Source organism: Alexandromys fortis, unplaced genomic scaffold (genome assembly GCF_014885135.2).
Source record: "Alexandromys fortis isolate MF-2015 unplaced genomic scaffold, M_Fortis_MF-2015_v1.1 scaffold_26, whole genome shotgun sequence".
Lineage (NCBI taxonomy): Eukaryota > Metazoa > Chordata > Mammalia > Rodentia > Cricetidae > Alexandromys > Alexandromys fortis.
In genome coordinates, this window is record NW_026067894.1 from 9,515,753 (window position 1) to 9,531,470 (window position 15,718).

A 15,718-nucleotide genomic window follows, 5' to 3' on the forward strand; every position below is an offset into this window, starting at 1 on the left:
TTTTTTTTTTTTTTTTTGAGACAGGGTTTCTCTAGGTTACAGCTTTGGCTGTCCTGGAATTCACAGAGATCTGCCTGCTTCTGCCTCCTAAATGCTGGGATTAAAGTTATAAAGCACCATACCCAGCTTCAGTATGTTTTTGTTTTTGTTTTTGTTTTTTTTGTGATAGGGTCCCAAGTATCCCAAGCTATCTCCAAACTTTATATAGCTAAGGTTGGCCTTGAATTTCTCCTGCCTCCCCATGCTTAGTGCTGTGTCTAGAGGCCTGAACCACAAAATTCAGCTTTACTTACATTTATGTATTTATTTATTTATTTATTGTGCGTGCGTGGAGGGGGTAATACAATCCCATACCATAGTTCATATGTGGAGGCCAGAGGACAACTTGCAATTATTTTATTCTGTCGTTTGGGTCCCCCGAGTCAAGCTCAGATCCCTGGGGTTGGCAGCAAGCCCTTTACCTGAGAGCCATCTCATTGGCTCATTTATTGTTTAGGCCCTGGAGAGGAAACAAAACAAAGGGCTTTGCATGCGTCAAGGAAGTGTTCTATCAGAACAAACTCCCACCTTAGTTTAAATTAATCTGTGCTTGGAATGCAACCCAAGCTGATGATACAGAAAGCTGTGGTGCTTGTTTTCATAGTAGAAAGAAAGGCCTTTGATGCCGGGCGGTGAGCTTAGAACACAAACCTGCGTTTTGGAAGTTAGGCATATAATGAGCCAGGAGAAAGAAACAGGCAGAAAGAGCAAAGATCTTGGAGAGACGGTATCTGGTGAGTACAAAGAACTATGGAAGCTGGGTGGTGGCACGTACTTTTTTTTTTTTTTTTTTTTTTTTTGTGACAGGGTGTTTCTCCTTAACTTTGGAGCCTGTCCTGGAACTAGCTCTGTAGACCAGACTAGGTGGCTCACACCTTTATTCCCAGTACTTCCGAGTATAGAGACAGGGGGATCTCTGTGAGTTTGGGGCCAGCCTTGTCTACAAATTTAGTTCCAAGAATCCTGTCTTGAAAAACAAACAAAAAAAGAATTCTAGGAAAACCCCAGAGTAACTGTTGCAGTGGGTGAGACTGAGGGTGCAGAAAAGTACAGGTGTGGTGTGGTTGTTGTTGTTGTTGTTGTTTGAGATAGGGTCTCCCTGCACAGCCGTCCTGGAACTCACTGTGTGGACCAGGCTAGCCTCACTGTTGTCTCTCCCTCCTGAGTTCTGGAAAAGGTGTGTGCCACCACACCCAGCCATTTAGTGGTTTTCTTAATCTATAACCCAGGTTGGCCTTCAGTTCAAGGCAGTGATCTCACCTCAGCCTCACCAAACGCTAGGATTACAGGTGAGCCATCATACCTGACCTGTAGCTTATTTGGAAATGGAGTCTCATCATATTTCCCGGGCTGATCTTGAGCTCCTAGGTTCAAATTATCCTGCTTCAGCCTCCAGAATAGATACAGCTAGAGTTTTCCACCACCACATCCAGCTTTTACAATCCTGTTTCCAAACTATGAGTCAGAATTTATAACTAAATGCAAGGCTTAGTCTTTGTTCTTTTTTTGTTTGTTAGTTTTGAGATGGGGTTTTACTATTTAACTTTGGCTGTCCTAGAACTTGCTGTGTTGACCTGCTGGCCTCAAACTCACAGCCTTTCAAGTGCTGAGATTAAAAGCGTCCACCACTATGCCTGTATTTTTATTTATTTATTTATTTATTTTGGGCTGCAAAGATGGTTCAGAGGTTAAGAGCATTGGCTATACTCTTCCAGGCGTCCAAAGTTCAATTCCCAGCAATTACATGGTGGCTCACAGCCATCTATAATAAGATCTGGTGCCCTCTTCTGGCCTGCACATATACATGGAGGCAGAATGTTGTATACATAATAAATAAATCTTTTTTAAAGAAAGAAGGATTTTCCCAGGTGATAGTGGCACAGGCTTGTAATCCCAGCACTTGGGAGGCAGAGGCAGGCAGATCTCAGTGAGTTTGAGGCCAGCCTGGACTACAAAATGAGTTCCAGAACAACTAGGGCTGTTTGTTACACAGAGAAACACTGTCTCAGGGGAGGAAAAAAGAGATTTATTTATTTCACCTTTTTATGTATTTTTGCTTTTTGTCTTTGTAATGGTAGGGATTGGACCAGCATGCTAAGCAAGCACCCTACCACTTGTAGGAAGATCTTCAAATATATTACAAAATCACGTTGAATAGATGAGGTAAATCTGGGTTAAAAAGCTTGCTAGCCAAGCAGTGGTATACGCCTTTAATCCCAGCACTCAGGAGGCAGAGGCAGGCAGATCTCTGTGAGTTTGAGACCAGCCTGGTCTACAGAGCTAGTTCCAGGACAGGCTCCAAAGCCACAGAGAAACCCTGTCTCGAAAAAACAAAAAAAACAAAACAAAACAGAAAAAACCAACAGATATTAAAATTGCCAGGTATGGCGACAAGTACTTGTTAGCCCAGAACTAAAGACCGAGTGTAGGACTCCTTGGCCAAGTGAGAGCAGCCTGGCAACAAGATCCTTTCTCAAAACCAGCACCACCACAGCAATCAGTGAACTGCGTTTAAGAGAATTCTATAGTCTCTTCATTTTTTTCTTGTTGGGGGTGAGGGGAAGTGTGATTTATAGGTCAGCATGGCCTAGAGCTCACTCTGTACCTTAAGCTGGCCTTGAACTCCCAATTGTACTGCCTCCATCTCCCGAGCTTGCAGCTCCACTCTGGGCTCCTGGTCTTTCAGGTCTATAACTAGCACAACAGGGCAGGGGCTGTTTGGACTCCACAGGCCTGTGCTTTGTTTTCAATAGATGCTGCTGTTTTGAACAATGTGGCGCATACATTTGGCCTGATGGACACAGTCAAGAGAGTTTTGGACAACAGACGGAAGCAAGTGGAGCAGAGCGAGGGGCAGTTCCTCTATACCCTGGCAGGTACGTGGACTCACCTCTCTTCTTTGGAGGGTTGATGTGTCACTAGGTCATTCTGATAATCTAGGAATGTTGGTGGCAGGAGACACGAATCAGCTTTCCTTTTTATTACATTATCAATGTGGCTGTTTTTGCTAACTATGGATTTTGTACATTTTCCATTGTCATAATCATAAATTATGACTTGGGAGATGGCTGACTGAGTTGGTAAAATATTGGCTCTATATACATGAGGACTTGCTCTGTAGTCCGGGTTATCCCGGACCTCACAGAGATCCACTGCCTCTATTGGGATCAAAGGTGTGCACCACCATCAGCTGGCTGGTTTAAATGTTCTTTTTTTTTTTTTTTAAGGTTTATTTTATTTTATGTATATGATGATCTATGCCAGAAGAGGGCATCAGATCCCATTGTAGATGGCTGTAAGCCATCATGTGGTTGCTGGGAATTGAACTCCAATACTCAACCTCTGAGTCATCTCTCCAACCACCGGTTTAAATGTTCTTAAATGATAGATGTGATTCATAAAGTTAGTTGGTGAGCCAGCCAATCTAGCTTAATTGCTAAGTTGCAGGCCAGTGAGATACCGTGTCTTGAAGGAGATAAACACTTAGTCGTCCTCCTGTCTGCACATGCATCTACATATACGTGCTCATACATGTACACTTACACACATGAGCAAACCACAAAAGGTAAAACAAAAATGTTATATTGTGCCTCATAATTGTGTACAATTTAAAATAGATGTAGGTGTGGCTAGAAAGACAGCTCAGCATTACTTTAAGAGTATATGTCCTCCTTCCAGAGAGTCCGAGTTCTGTTCCCAACACCTACATCTCATAAACACCTGTAACTCCAGCTCTGGCATATCTGACACCTTCTCTGGCCTCTACAGAGGCCAGGGTATATACTCTTACATGTACACACACACATGTGCACAGATGCATGCACACACAAGACAAATAATTAAAAATATAAATTTAATTAAAAATACATATATTTGTGTCTGTGTATATTGGGGGATGTGGCTCAGTGATAAAGCATGTCCTTAATATGCTCCTGCCCTGCGTGTAAATCGCCTGCTTGTGAGAGGGGGAAAGACCATGGGAACGTGTAAATCACCTGCTTGTGGAAGGGGGGAAGACTGTGGGAGGCTTCTTTGATTTGTATTTTGTCGAGAGATGAAAAAATGCAGAGGAGTATGTGGGTTGAGTAAAGTAAGAGCACAGTTTTGATAGACTCGGAACTGTTGCCCCGCTCATGATCACACCATTAAGTGCAGTTACTAAAAGGTTTTAAAAAAAATCATCTCCATAGTTATTTGAGAAACTTTGGTGTGACTTGCCTGAGGCCACACAGTGTAAAGCCCTGACAGGATCCTGTGTCTCCCGATCCCCTGGTTAATGTTCCCTAGATGACATTTCCCCACTGAGTCTAGCTGTTTGGATGTTGTTTTGTTTTTTTTCCCTCTTAGACTTGGAACGGCAGTTGGAAGAGCAAAAAAAGCAAGCCCAAGATCCTAGACTGAAATCTCAGACGGTTCAGAATGTGGTACTGATGCCTGTGAGCACCCCAAAGCCTCCAAAGAGACCCCGGCTCCAGCGGCCGGCCTCCACCACTGTCCTGAGCCCTTCTCCTGTGCAGCAGCCTCAGTTTACTGTTATCTCACCTATCACCATCACCCCCGTGGGGCAGTCCTTCTCCATGGGCAATATTCCAGTGGCTACTCTCAGCCAGGCCTCCAGTCCTGTGACTGTCCACACGCTGCCTTCTGGCCCGCAGCTCTTCCGCTATGCCACGGTGGTTTCCTCTGCCAAGAACAGCTCACCAGACACAGTGACCATCCACCCTTCGTCGAGCTTGGCACTGCTAAGCTCTGCCACTATGCAGGATGGCAGTACCCTGGGCAATATGGCCACGATGGTGAGCCCTGTGGAGCTGGTGGCCATGGAGTCTGGCCTGACTTCAGCAATCCAGGCAGTTGAAAGCTCCTCGGAGGATGGGCAGACCATCATTGAAATTGACCCGGCCCCAGATCCTGAGGCTGAAGACAATGAGGGCAAAGCAGTCATCTTGGAGACAGAGCTGAGGACTGAGGAGAAAGTGGTGGCTGAGATGGAAGAACACCAGCATCAAGTCCACAATGTGGAGATTGTGGTCTTGGAGGACTAATTGGGGATGGGGCCAAGAGCTATGTTTTGGTTTGGAATTTTAATTATGTTTATTTTTATCATTGTCCCATTCATTTCCACATAGAACCTTTTTTTAAAAAAAAAAAAAAACAAACTACAAAAATCTCGTTGTAACTGACAATGTTGGGTTCCTCCTACTCCCTCAATGACAAATGGACAGAACAAGCTACCTTTCCTGAAGTTAGGAACAGGTCATCCGGTGTCCTAATCATCTTACCCCAAGGAAGGTATTGCTTTTAGGGGAGGTGTCAAAATAACCAGGAACCCTTTCCAGAATAGTCTGTCTGTATACACATGCATGGGTTCACGCTTGTAAAGATGTGTTGACCAAACTCTGGAGCACAGACCTGACAATGGAAGACGGCCAGCGCTCGCGTATCCTGGATAAGGCCTCAGAGGCCAGTGCAAAACTCTCAAACAAAAGGAAGTTGAACTCTGCTTAGAGTGGGAAGTAGCATGCCATCAGCAGCTTAAATGGGGAAGTTCTTTGGCAAGGAGGGGGCAAGGCGTGATCTTCCAGAGGTGCATCTGATGCCCCCTCGAGCTCTTTGAGGGTTGGGTACCATTTTGAGAAGAGGCCAGTGATACGCAGAATGGCACACAGCAAACAAGCGATGGTCACAGCTGTGCTTTTGGGATAGCTCACCTTGCCCCCAGTCTTGTCAAAGCCCTCACCCTCTTCACCAAGGATTTTTAGTCCATTCCTTTGCAGACTGTGATGTGGCTATAATTGCTCTAGATCTTGGACTGTGGCTGTCATGAGATGGGGCTCCAAGGCCATCATTTTTGTTTCTTGACTCCAGGGATGGAAGAGTTCCTCATGCAGACCAGCTGCTATTTTTGGGAGCCCTGCATGCAAGTGTGTGTGGTGTGGTGTGTGTGGTGTGATGTGGTGTGTGTGTGGTGTGGTGTGTGTATACCTGTTTTGGCTTTGGAACCAAAAGCAGTCCTCACTTGGTGCTTCCCTTTCTCTTCATCCTTCAGTCTCCCGGATCCCACGCTCTGCAGCTTTTTGGCTGATGTCGAGAGCAGTGACAGGTGCCTGCCTGCCTTCATTGCTTTTGAGAGTCACTTCTGTTTATGCCACAGATGCTTCTGGGAGATACTGAGCTCACAAAAAGACTTAGGCTTGGCAGGGAAGACTGGAAACACCTCCAGCCTTTCCTGAGGCGTGGACTAGACGTCTCCTATGTGAGCCGAACTCCCTGGGAAAGAAATGTTGTCTGTGACAGTAATGTTTGGGGGCGGGGGCTTTTTCCTAAATGCTGTTTGTACGTTTAGACCTGGGTCGCCTTCCATGCTACAGTCCCTTCACTTTGACCCTCTTCAGTGTTTGGGAAGAGGGAACAGTTTGATTTCTTTAATTAATTATATTGTTCACTGTACTAGGGAAAGTATAGACACTCTACAGATGACTTAAATAGGCTGGAAAAGCACACAGTTTAGGAGTTGGAGCATTTATTATTAGTAGTAGTATTATCAAAAGTAAAATTTCGACCTCAGTTTCTATTTAAAAAAAGAGAGAATGCCTGCCTAAACCTGTCTTCCTACCTGCAGGTTTTGGAAACTATAAATCACTGAGAACTGTGTCCTCCCAACTCTTCGATGGCCATAGATAGCCAGAACGCCCTCAGGTCTCTCTGAAGACCCTAAGAGTGGGATTTCTGAACTCCATGCAGATGCATTTTAGCTTCAAACTGGACTTTTCAGAATATTTAACTGAGCTGGGGACGGAGCTGAGTGGGTCAAGTGCTCACCTGGCACACATGCAACTCTGGCTTCAGTCTCCACCACGAATAAAGTGGGCATGGTAGCACATGCCTTTGATCCTTGGGAAGCAGAGACAGGAGGCTCAGAAATTCAAGGTCATTCTCAGCCCTGTAGCAAGTTCAAGACTAACCAGGGATACACAAAATGCTGTCTCAAAAAAATTCGTTTTGAACAAGCTTTTGGTCCTTTATCCATTTTTAGTGAAGAAACTGGAATTTATTTCTGGTTTCCTTAGGTTTTCTGTTAATACATAAGATTTTTTTTTTTTTTTTTTTTTTTTTTTGGTTTTTCGAGACAGGGTTTCTCTGAAGCTTTGGAGCCTGTACATAAGAATTTTTATTACACTTATTTATCCGAGAGAGTGTGTGTGTAGTGGAGAGCTTGCAATGGTGTCTGTGGAGGTCAGAGAAAAACCTACAGGAGCCATTCTCTCCTTCCATTGTAGGGTCCTGGGGAGTGAACTCGGTAGCTAGGCATGGTGGCAAGCATCTTCACCCACTGAGCCATCTTGCCAGCCCTAAAGGTTCCAGGCTAAGTCTGAAACTGTTACTTGAACCTAGAAAGCCACATCTCACTCCTGTTGTACTCTGTAGGTCATTTCTCTCTCCCAGAGATGAGAGAACCCATTCAGGACCCAGAGGAGCCTTGGAGACTAAGGACAGTCTCACTCAGGTTCATCCCTTTGCTGTCACAACTGTAGCATAAAAGTTTGTGTGAGCTCCGTGCTTCCAAAGTCAGACGTCCTCTTGGGACAGAGCCTGTTTACTTTCAACCTTCTGGCAGGTGGGTTACACGAGCGTGGCTGTTTTCCTGGTCTTCCAATTGCTGTCATTGCTAGCTGCTGTGGTACTCGTGAGGACGAGATCTCTCCCAGCCCTGGTCTAGATCATTTCTGGTGGGGTGAGACACGTGCAAGTTATTGCAATGAAATTACTCCTCAGGCTGACTTGATGGTAGCTATCTTTTCTCTAGCCATTCATTAAATAAACATTTATAAGTCCAGTCTATGTATAAGTACTGCACGCTAACCGACTGCGCCACCGAAGCCCTGGTAAGAACCATGAAGATGCTTCATGCAGACACTGATCATGCAGACAATCCCTGTTCTCAAGGACCCAGACCTCTTCTGCACTTTACCGCGTGTCAACGTCTTTGATTTCTTCTGGAACCTTGTTTTATCTGAAGCATTGAGAAGCTTTCTAAGACTTTAGTTCCAAGGTTTCAGCAGGCTGGCAAAGTTACAGAGGTGAAGGGACCCCTAGCAAGATACTACATCAAATCATTGTGTTGGGGTGAGTGTAGCTATGGACTGTTGGCCTGGGGTTAAGGACAGAGGATTAAGCACCTGTCTCAGCCTGGAGTATGAATGAGGTTCAGCAAATCTGAGACAGTTTCTAGGAGAAAGCGGGCACACACTTATTTTCAAATACTTGGTCTATGTATACAAGAATAATTCTTCAGTCCCGCTTGCTGCTGCTGCTGCTGCTGCTGGAAGACCCAGGCCCTCGTCAGTGACAGTGTCTATTAGAAGCACTGGAGAAAGGGGTCACACCTGAGGTGGTAACTATCAGATGGGCCTGGAGCTTCATCTATGGTGTGGCTGGGCTTTCTTTGGTAGAGGTGCATCTCTGGACTTTCCTGCCATGTGTTTTTCAAAAAGCCCTTACCGGGTGCTTTGTCTAGCACATCTTCCTGCTTGACCCCTGCCCTGTTGCCTTGTTCTTGCCCCTTCTCTCTTTTCTCTCTGTCTCTGTCTCTTTCTTTCTGGACAGGGTCTCTGTGTAGCTCTGGCTGGTCTGGAACTCACTCTGTAGACCAACCTGGCCTTGAATTTAGAGATCTACCTGCCTCCACCTCTCAAATGCTGGGATTAAAGCATGTGCCACACAAAACATAGCTCTTGTTACTCCATTCCTAGGAGTGGCGTTGCATGCCTATAGATAGTCCCAGCACTAGGGGCAGTTGCAGGATAGCCTCAAGACCTTGCCTCACAAAACAAACATTTAGGCTAACACATCACAAAACAAAAAGTTACCCTGCTTTTTGTCCCCTCCTACCATGGACGATAGACATTTAAGATCCAAAGCCCCCATCAGTGTGTACTTCCCTTTACTTCCTGCCGTAGCAGGAGGGGGAACCAGTATTAATGAAATGTCTTGTTGGGTGGTGGTGGCGCACGCCTTTAATCCCAGCACTCAGGAGGCAGAGGCAGGTGGATCTCTTGAGGCCAGCCTGGGCTACGAGAGCTGGTTCCAGGACAGACCCTCAAAACTATAGAGAAACCCTGTCTCGAAAAACCAAAAAAAAAAAAAAAATATCTTGGAAATTAATATTGAGGTGCTTCTTTTAATGTTGGTGGTTTATCCCATTTCATGAAAGACACTGAAGGTGAATGGGTATGGAGAGTACTGGTTTTATTTACTAAAAGTTTACATCATGTGTCTTTGTGCCTTTGTGTGTGTGTGGCATGCCAGGGTACATAGTGTCTTGGTCAAAGGACGGCTTTTAGGAGTCAGTGCTCCGCTTCCACCATGTGAGTTCCAGGAATCAAATGCCGTTCACCAGGCTTGGCAGGCAAGCACTTACTCACTGAACCATCTTGCTGGCCAAGATATATCTTTGTTTAAATTTTTTTTTTGTTTATAAATGTTTTTGTTGGAAGTATGTATGTACACCACATGTATGCCTGCTGTCTGAGGAGGTCAGAAGAGGGTTTAAGAACCCCTGGAGCCAGAGTTAGGGATGGTTGTCAGCCACCATGTGGGTGCTGGAAATCAACCCAGGTTCTCTGGAAGAGCAAATGTTCTTAACCACTGAGCCATCTCTTCAGCTGATATGTAAGTAGCAAAAGTCCATTGTGAAATACTGAGTCACTGAATCAAACTGGTCCAGAATGAAGTACTATCTAGGAGGTAGACAAGGCACCACCCCCCCAAAAAAAAGATTGAATTCTGAAAATAGCAATGAAGTTGTGGTTTGTTTTGGTCAGTACTTATTGAGGATAAAGTCGGTGAGGAGAAGTTAGACTCAGGCTACCCCTGCACTTCCAGAAGACTTTCTAGTCCAGGTATCACTTGGAGGTGAGGCAGATCTCTTCTGTCTGGAATCGGTCTTCCCTGGGAAATTCTGCTGTAGAGGTGGGGTGTGAATCAACAGCCCTTGACTGGCAGGTACAAGGCCCCAAGCTGAAAAAATTCTAGTATAGTCTGTAATGTGTGAATGAACAGCCAAGGTAGACCAAGGTGTGGTGGGGCATACCTGAAACCCTTCAAATGAAGGCCAGGAAAGCTTAAGTTTGAGATCAGCCTGGGTTCTACAGGAAAATCCTGTTTCAAACAAGCAAACACCAAGAACCAACTTTGTCAGTGACTCCAGGGGATTCTTTCTACCACCTCTTCCTCCGCAACCTCTGTTCTCCATTCTGAGTCCTTTCCACAGGTCCTTCTCAGCCCTGAAACACTTCCCCAGCTTGAGTTAACACAGTTGGAGGATTTGCTTCTAAATCCCACAAGCCACACTGCTACATCGCCCTTCCTCTTCAGCTCTTACTTTTAGGAGCCATTCTTTGGCTCCCATGCTCTGTCTTGTTAGTAACTGCGTGCCCATGTTTGCTCGGTAGTATATTTTAAGATTCATTTATTTCTATAGTTTATGTATATAGGTGTTTTTATCTGCATGCACATCTGCACCTCAGAGGAAAACATATCCCATGGAACTGGAACTACAGTTGTGGATGGTTATGGCTGCTGCCAGGTGGGTACAGAGCAAGTTCCAGTACAGGCTCCAAACAGAGAAACCCTGTCTCAAAAATAAATAACCAAATAAACAAGCAGACAGATAGATAAAGGCATTTTAAAACATTTCTATTATTTTATAGCTGGGCGAAGTGGCACATGCCTTTAATCCCAGCACTTCAGAGGCAGAAGGAGATGGATCTCTGTTGAGTTTGAGGCCAGCCTGGTCTACAGAGTAAGTTTTTAGGAGTGTTTTGAATGTTTGTCTACATGCCTGGCACCCGCAGAGGCCAAAAAAAAAAAAAAGGGCACCTGGAACTCTAGGTATAGACAGCTGTGAGCTATCATGTAGGTGCTAGGAATTGAACTTGGGGCCTCTGAAAGAGTAACCAATGTTCTTAACCACTGAGCCATCTCTCCAGTCTATATATTTGATACTTTGAAACAGTCTTTTTTTCCAAACTCAAGGCATTGTCAGGACTCCAAAATGTAAACATACATTCACACAATACCAGCCAGTTTCACTGGCTGAAAAAGCCAGTTTAACACCACTGGTCACTGAACTCAGTACATTTGTTATTATCTATAGGGCTTTTTGCAGCGGGGTTTCTCTGTGTATCTGCCCCCCCCCTTGTGTGTTTGTGCGTGTGTAGCAGGATACATGTGCACAGCACACATTTAGCCAGAGAACAATTTATGAAGGTCTGTTCTCTCCACCCACAATGTGTTCTAACAATTGAAATCAGGTCACTATGGTTGAGAAGATCCGCCTTACTGGCTCCAGACCTCTTGTTTCTCTTTTCTTTTCTTTTTTCTTTTTCTTTTTCTTTTTTGGTTTTTCGAGACAGGGTTTCTCTGTGGCTTTGGAGCCTGTCCTGCAACTAGCTCTGTAGACCAGGCTGGTCTCGAACTCACAGAGATCCGCCTGCCTCTGCCCCCGAGTGCTGGGATTAAAGGGGTGGTGGCACACGCCTTTCTCTGTGTAGCCCTGGCTGTCCTGAAACTCGACCAGGCTGGCTTTGAACTCACAGAGATTCACCTGCCTCTGCCACTGGAGTGCTGGGATTAAATGCTTGTGCCACTACAGCCCAGCTTCCACCCCTCTTTAGAGGGAGAATCTCACCTTGAGGCCCAGACCGACCTTGAATTTACTTTCCAAACCCCTAAGGAAGAGGTCAGGACTAGCCGGCACCAGGCCTGGTTTTGAGACACCATTCATCCTGTGCTGTGTACACACAGAAAGATTCCCAGGACAAACAGACTCTAAAAGTGTATCTGGGGCCGGGGATGCGGCTCACAGGGTAAGAGTACTTCCTGTGCAACCTTGAGGACTTCCGTTGGAATTCCAGTGCCAGTGCCAAAAGCTTGAAGTGGCATCGAGCAAGCATTTATCCTCACTGCTGTGGGGGAGGAACCAGGAGTGGGGGTGGGACTGGCAGGCCTTGAGTCGAACTCCAGGTTCGGAGAAAGACCCTGTCTCAAGGAAATAAGGTCTCAAGAGTGTAAGCGAGCAGAACACCTGGCATATTCCTCGTGTACGCATGCATGTGTACATGTGCGTGTACCAGTATAGACATCACACACACACACACACACACACCCTAAAGCCTGTCTTCCACCTGCTTCATTCTCTACACAGGATCCTGGGCTGTGTTAGACACACCTCAATTTCTGGAGAAATAACTTCAGCTGTATAGAATTCCTCCTACTTCACAATTACCTGAAATTTCTCTTATGTCTCATAAGCTGCTCAACCTAACTGAACTCTGCCTTGTAAAATTGCCCCAGGTTCTCACGTCCCCGGTCTTCTGATCCTACAGCTTAGTACGTGCTCTTCCTGGGTCTGTTGCTAGTGTGAGAATAAGGAGAAATGATCTGTTTGAATATGTAAACTAGTAACGGTAGCTGGCCACGGTGGCCCTCACCTGTAATCCCAAATCCCAAACATCTGTTCCCGGAAACTCAAACTAACAGGCAGGTATGTTGCCTGCTTATCAACCCAGCACGACCCGGGTCCAGGGAGGACAGAGTTGGTTATATACTGAGTTGGAGGCTAGCCTGGTTTAGGTGAAGCCCCACTTCAAAAAAACAAAAACAAACACAAAACCAACCACCACCAGAAGCTCTGATAACAGTGTTTCCTCGTAAAGCCCTTGAGACTTGGCCTGGCTCTGTCGTAGGTCTCGCCCTGTGACAAACCAACATCTCCTTATTTTGGCAGCATTTTCTTTTCCTTCTGCAGTCCCTTAGGTCAGTCACCCCACAGATAAATGCCAGGCTCGTTTCCTCACTTCTTTCAAGTTTCTGTTAACGTACGGCCTTGTCAGGGAGGGTTTTCCTCACCCCCACCCAAGGAAAATGGCGGCTTCCTCCTTGCTCCGTACTTCCCCTTTTCCTTCGTTCTGCTTTACTTTTTTTTGCCTTTTGTTGTTGTTTTTAATTTATTTGTATTTTATTTACATTGGTGTTTGCCTGCATGTATGTCTTGTGTGAGGTTGTTGGATACCCTGGAACAGGAGTTAGAGACAGCTGTGAGCCACCATGTGGGTGCTAGGAATTGAACCCAGGTCCTCTCTAGGTAACTGGCTGTCCTGGAATTTGCTGTATACACCAGACTGGCCTTTGACTCACAGCGCTCTGCCTGCCCCTGCCTCTCCCATGTACCCTTTTTCCTGACCCAGGCAATTTTTTTTTGTCTTGGTTTAGTTTTTTGAGACAGGGTTTCTCAGTAGCTTTGGAGCCTGTCCTGGAACTAGCTCTTGTAGACCAGGCTGGCCTCGAACTCACAGGGATCTGCCTGCCTCTGCCTCTGCTGCCTCTGGAGTGCTGGGATTAAAGGCGCCACCACCACCCGGTTTAGGCTATTTTTGAGTAGGGCAGGATGGTGCATTTCTTTAAGACCAGCTTGGAGGCAGGGATGAGTGGATTTGGCTTTTGGGTTTTTGTTTTTTGTGACTCCAATACTTTTAAAAGAGAAACAAATACTATTGTAATTTTTATTTTTATTTTTATTTATTTATTTATTTTTTTGAGACAGGGTTTCTCAGTAGCTTTGGAGCCTCTCCGGGAACTTACTCTGTAGACCAGGTTGACCTTGAATTCAGAGATCCCTGTGTCCGTCCCTGCCTCCAGAGTGCTGGGATTAAAGGTGTGCCTTACCACTGCCCTGCTATTATTAGTTTTTTTTTTTTTTACTTCCCCAAATGAAGTTTCTCTTCACTCCTCTCCTCCCAGTCCCTACCCCAAGGTCACTCCTCAGCTCCTCCTCAGAGAACAGGACATCCACAGGCACATCAGCCAAACCTGGCATGGCAGGTTGTGGGATGACTAGGCCCATCCCTCGTATTGAGGCTGCACTAAGCAACCCAGTATGAGGAAAGGGGTCCCCAAAGCGGGGAAAAGATTCAGAGACAGCTGCCACAAGAACCTCCACAGTAGCAGCAAGTGCTCCTAATGGTTGACCCAGTTATCTGATATTTTTTGTTTCTTTATCAAAGATCAGGTGTTGGAAGATGTATGGATTGATATCCAGGACATCTATTCGGTTCCATTGGTCCTCCTGTCTGTTCTTATGCCAGTATCAGGCTGTTTTCTGTACTGTAGCTCTGTAGTAGAGTTTGAAGTCAGGGATTGTGATGCCTCCAGAAGTTCATTTAATAAACAGGATTGTTTTGGCTATCCTGGATTTTTTGCTTTTCCAAATGAAGTTGAGTACCATTCTATCGAGGTCTTTGAAGAATTTTGCTGGGATTTTGATGAGCATTGCGTTGAATCTGTAGATTGCTTTCAGAAAGATTGCAAAACATATCAAATGGAAAAAAAGAAAGCATATTTAACAAGTGGTGCTGGCATAACTGGATATCAACATGTAGAAAAATGAAAATAGACCCATATCTATCACCATGCACAAAACTCAAGTCCAAATGGATCAAAGATCTCAACATAAAGCCAGCCTTATAAAAGAGAAAGTGGGAAGTACACTTGAACGCATTGGCACAGGGAACCACTTCCTAAATAGAACCTCAGCAGCACAGACAGTGAGAGAAACAATTAATAGATGGGACTTCCTGAAACTGAAAAGCTTCTGTAAAGCAAAGGATACGGTCAACAAGACAAAACGACAGCCTATAGAATGGGAAAAGATCTTCACAAACCCCACATCAGACAGAGGTCTGATCTCCAAAATATACAAAGAACTCAAGAAATTGGATACCAAAAGATCACATAATCCAATAAAAAAATGGAGTACAGACCTAAACAGAGAACTCTCAACAGAGGAATCTAAAATGGCTGAAAGACACCTAAGGAAATGTTCAACATCCTTAGTCATCAGAGAAATGCAAATCAAAACAACTTTGAGATTCCATCTTACACCTGTAAGAATGGCCAAGATAAAAAATACTGATGACAACTTATGCTGGAGAGGTTGTGGGGAAAAGGAACACTTCTGCATTGCTGGTGGGAATGCAAGCTGGTACACAGCCCCTTTGGATGTCAGTGTGGCGATTTGTCAGAAAATTAGGAAACAACCTTCCTCAAGACCCAGTAATACCACTTTTGGGTAAATATCCAAAGGATGCTCAATCGTGCCACAAGGACATGTGCTCAACTATGTTCATAGCAGCTTTGTTTGTCATAGTCAGAACCTGGAAACAACCTAAATGCCCCTCGATCGAAGAATGGATAAGAAAAATGTGGTACATTTACACAATGGAGTACTACACAGCAGAAAAAAATAACGACAGCTTGGATTTTGCAGGAAAATGGATGGAGCTAGAAAACATTATTTTGAGTGAGGTAATCCAGACACAGAACGACAATTATCACATGTACTCACTCATAGGTGGTTTTTAAACATAAAGCAAAGAGAACCAGCCTACAAATCACAATCCCAGAGAACTTAGACAACAATGAGAACCCTAAGAGAGACATACATGGATCTAATCTACATGGGCAGTAGAACGTATAAAAAAACAAGATCTGAGTAAATTGGGAGCATGGGTACCTTGGGGAAGGATTGAAGCAGGGAGGGTTGAGGCAGGGAGGGAAGCAGAGAAAAATGTAGAGCTCAATAAATATCAATAAAAAATATAAAAAAGAAAGATTAAAA

At 44.9% G+C, this 15,718-nt stretch overlaps 1 protein-coding gene across 5 annotated transcripts in view; it reads left to right on the forward strand.

Moving 5' to 3' along the window:
- The window catches only part of Gmeb1 (glucocorticoid modulatory element binding protein 1), a 38,173-nt gene extending 30,303 nt beyond the window's left edge, over nt 1-7,870 (forward strand). For all 5 annotated transcript variants that reach the window (XM_050151359.1, XM_050151383.1, XM_050151367.1 and 2 more), the window contains 2 exons: nt 2,793-2,915; nt 4,387-7,870. In XM_050151359.1, coding sequence (XP_050007316.1) covers nt 2,793-2,915; nt 4,387-5,084 — 821 coding nt within the window. In that variant the 3' untranslated portion in view covers nt 5,085-7,870. The remainder of the gene's footprint in view (nt 1-2,792; nt 2,916-4,386) is intronic.
- The last annotated feature ends 7,848 nt before the right edge of the window (nt 7,871-15,718 follow it).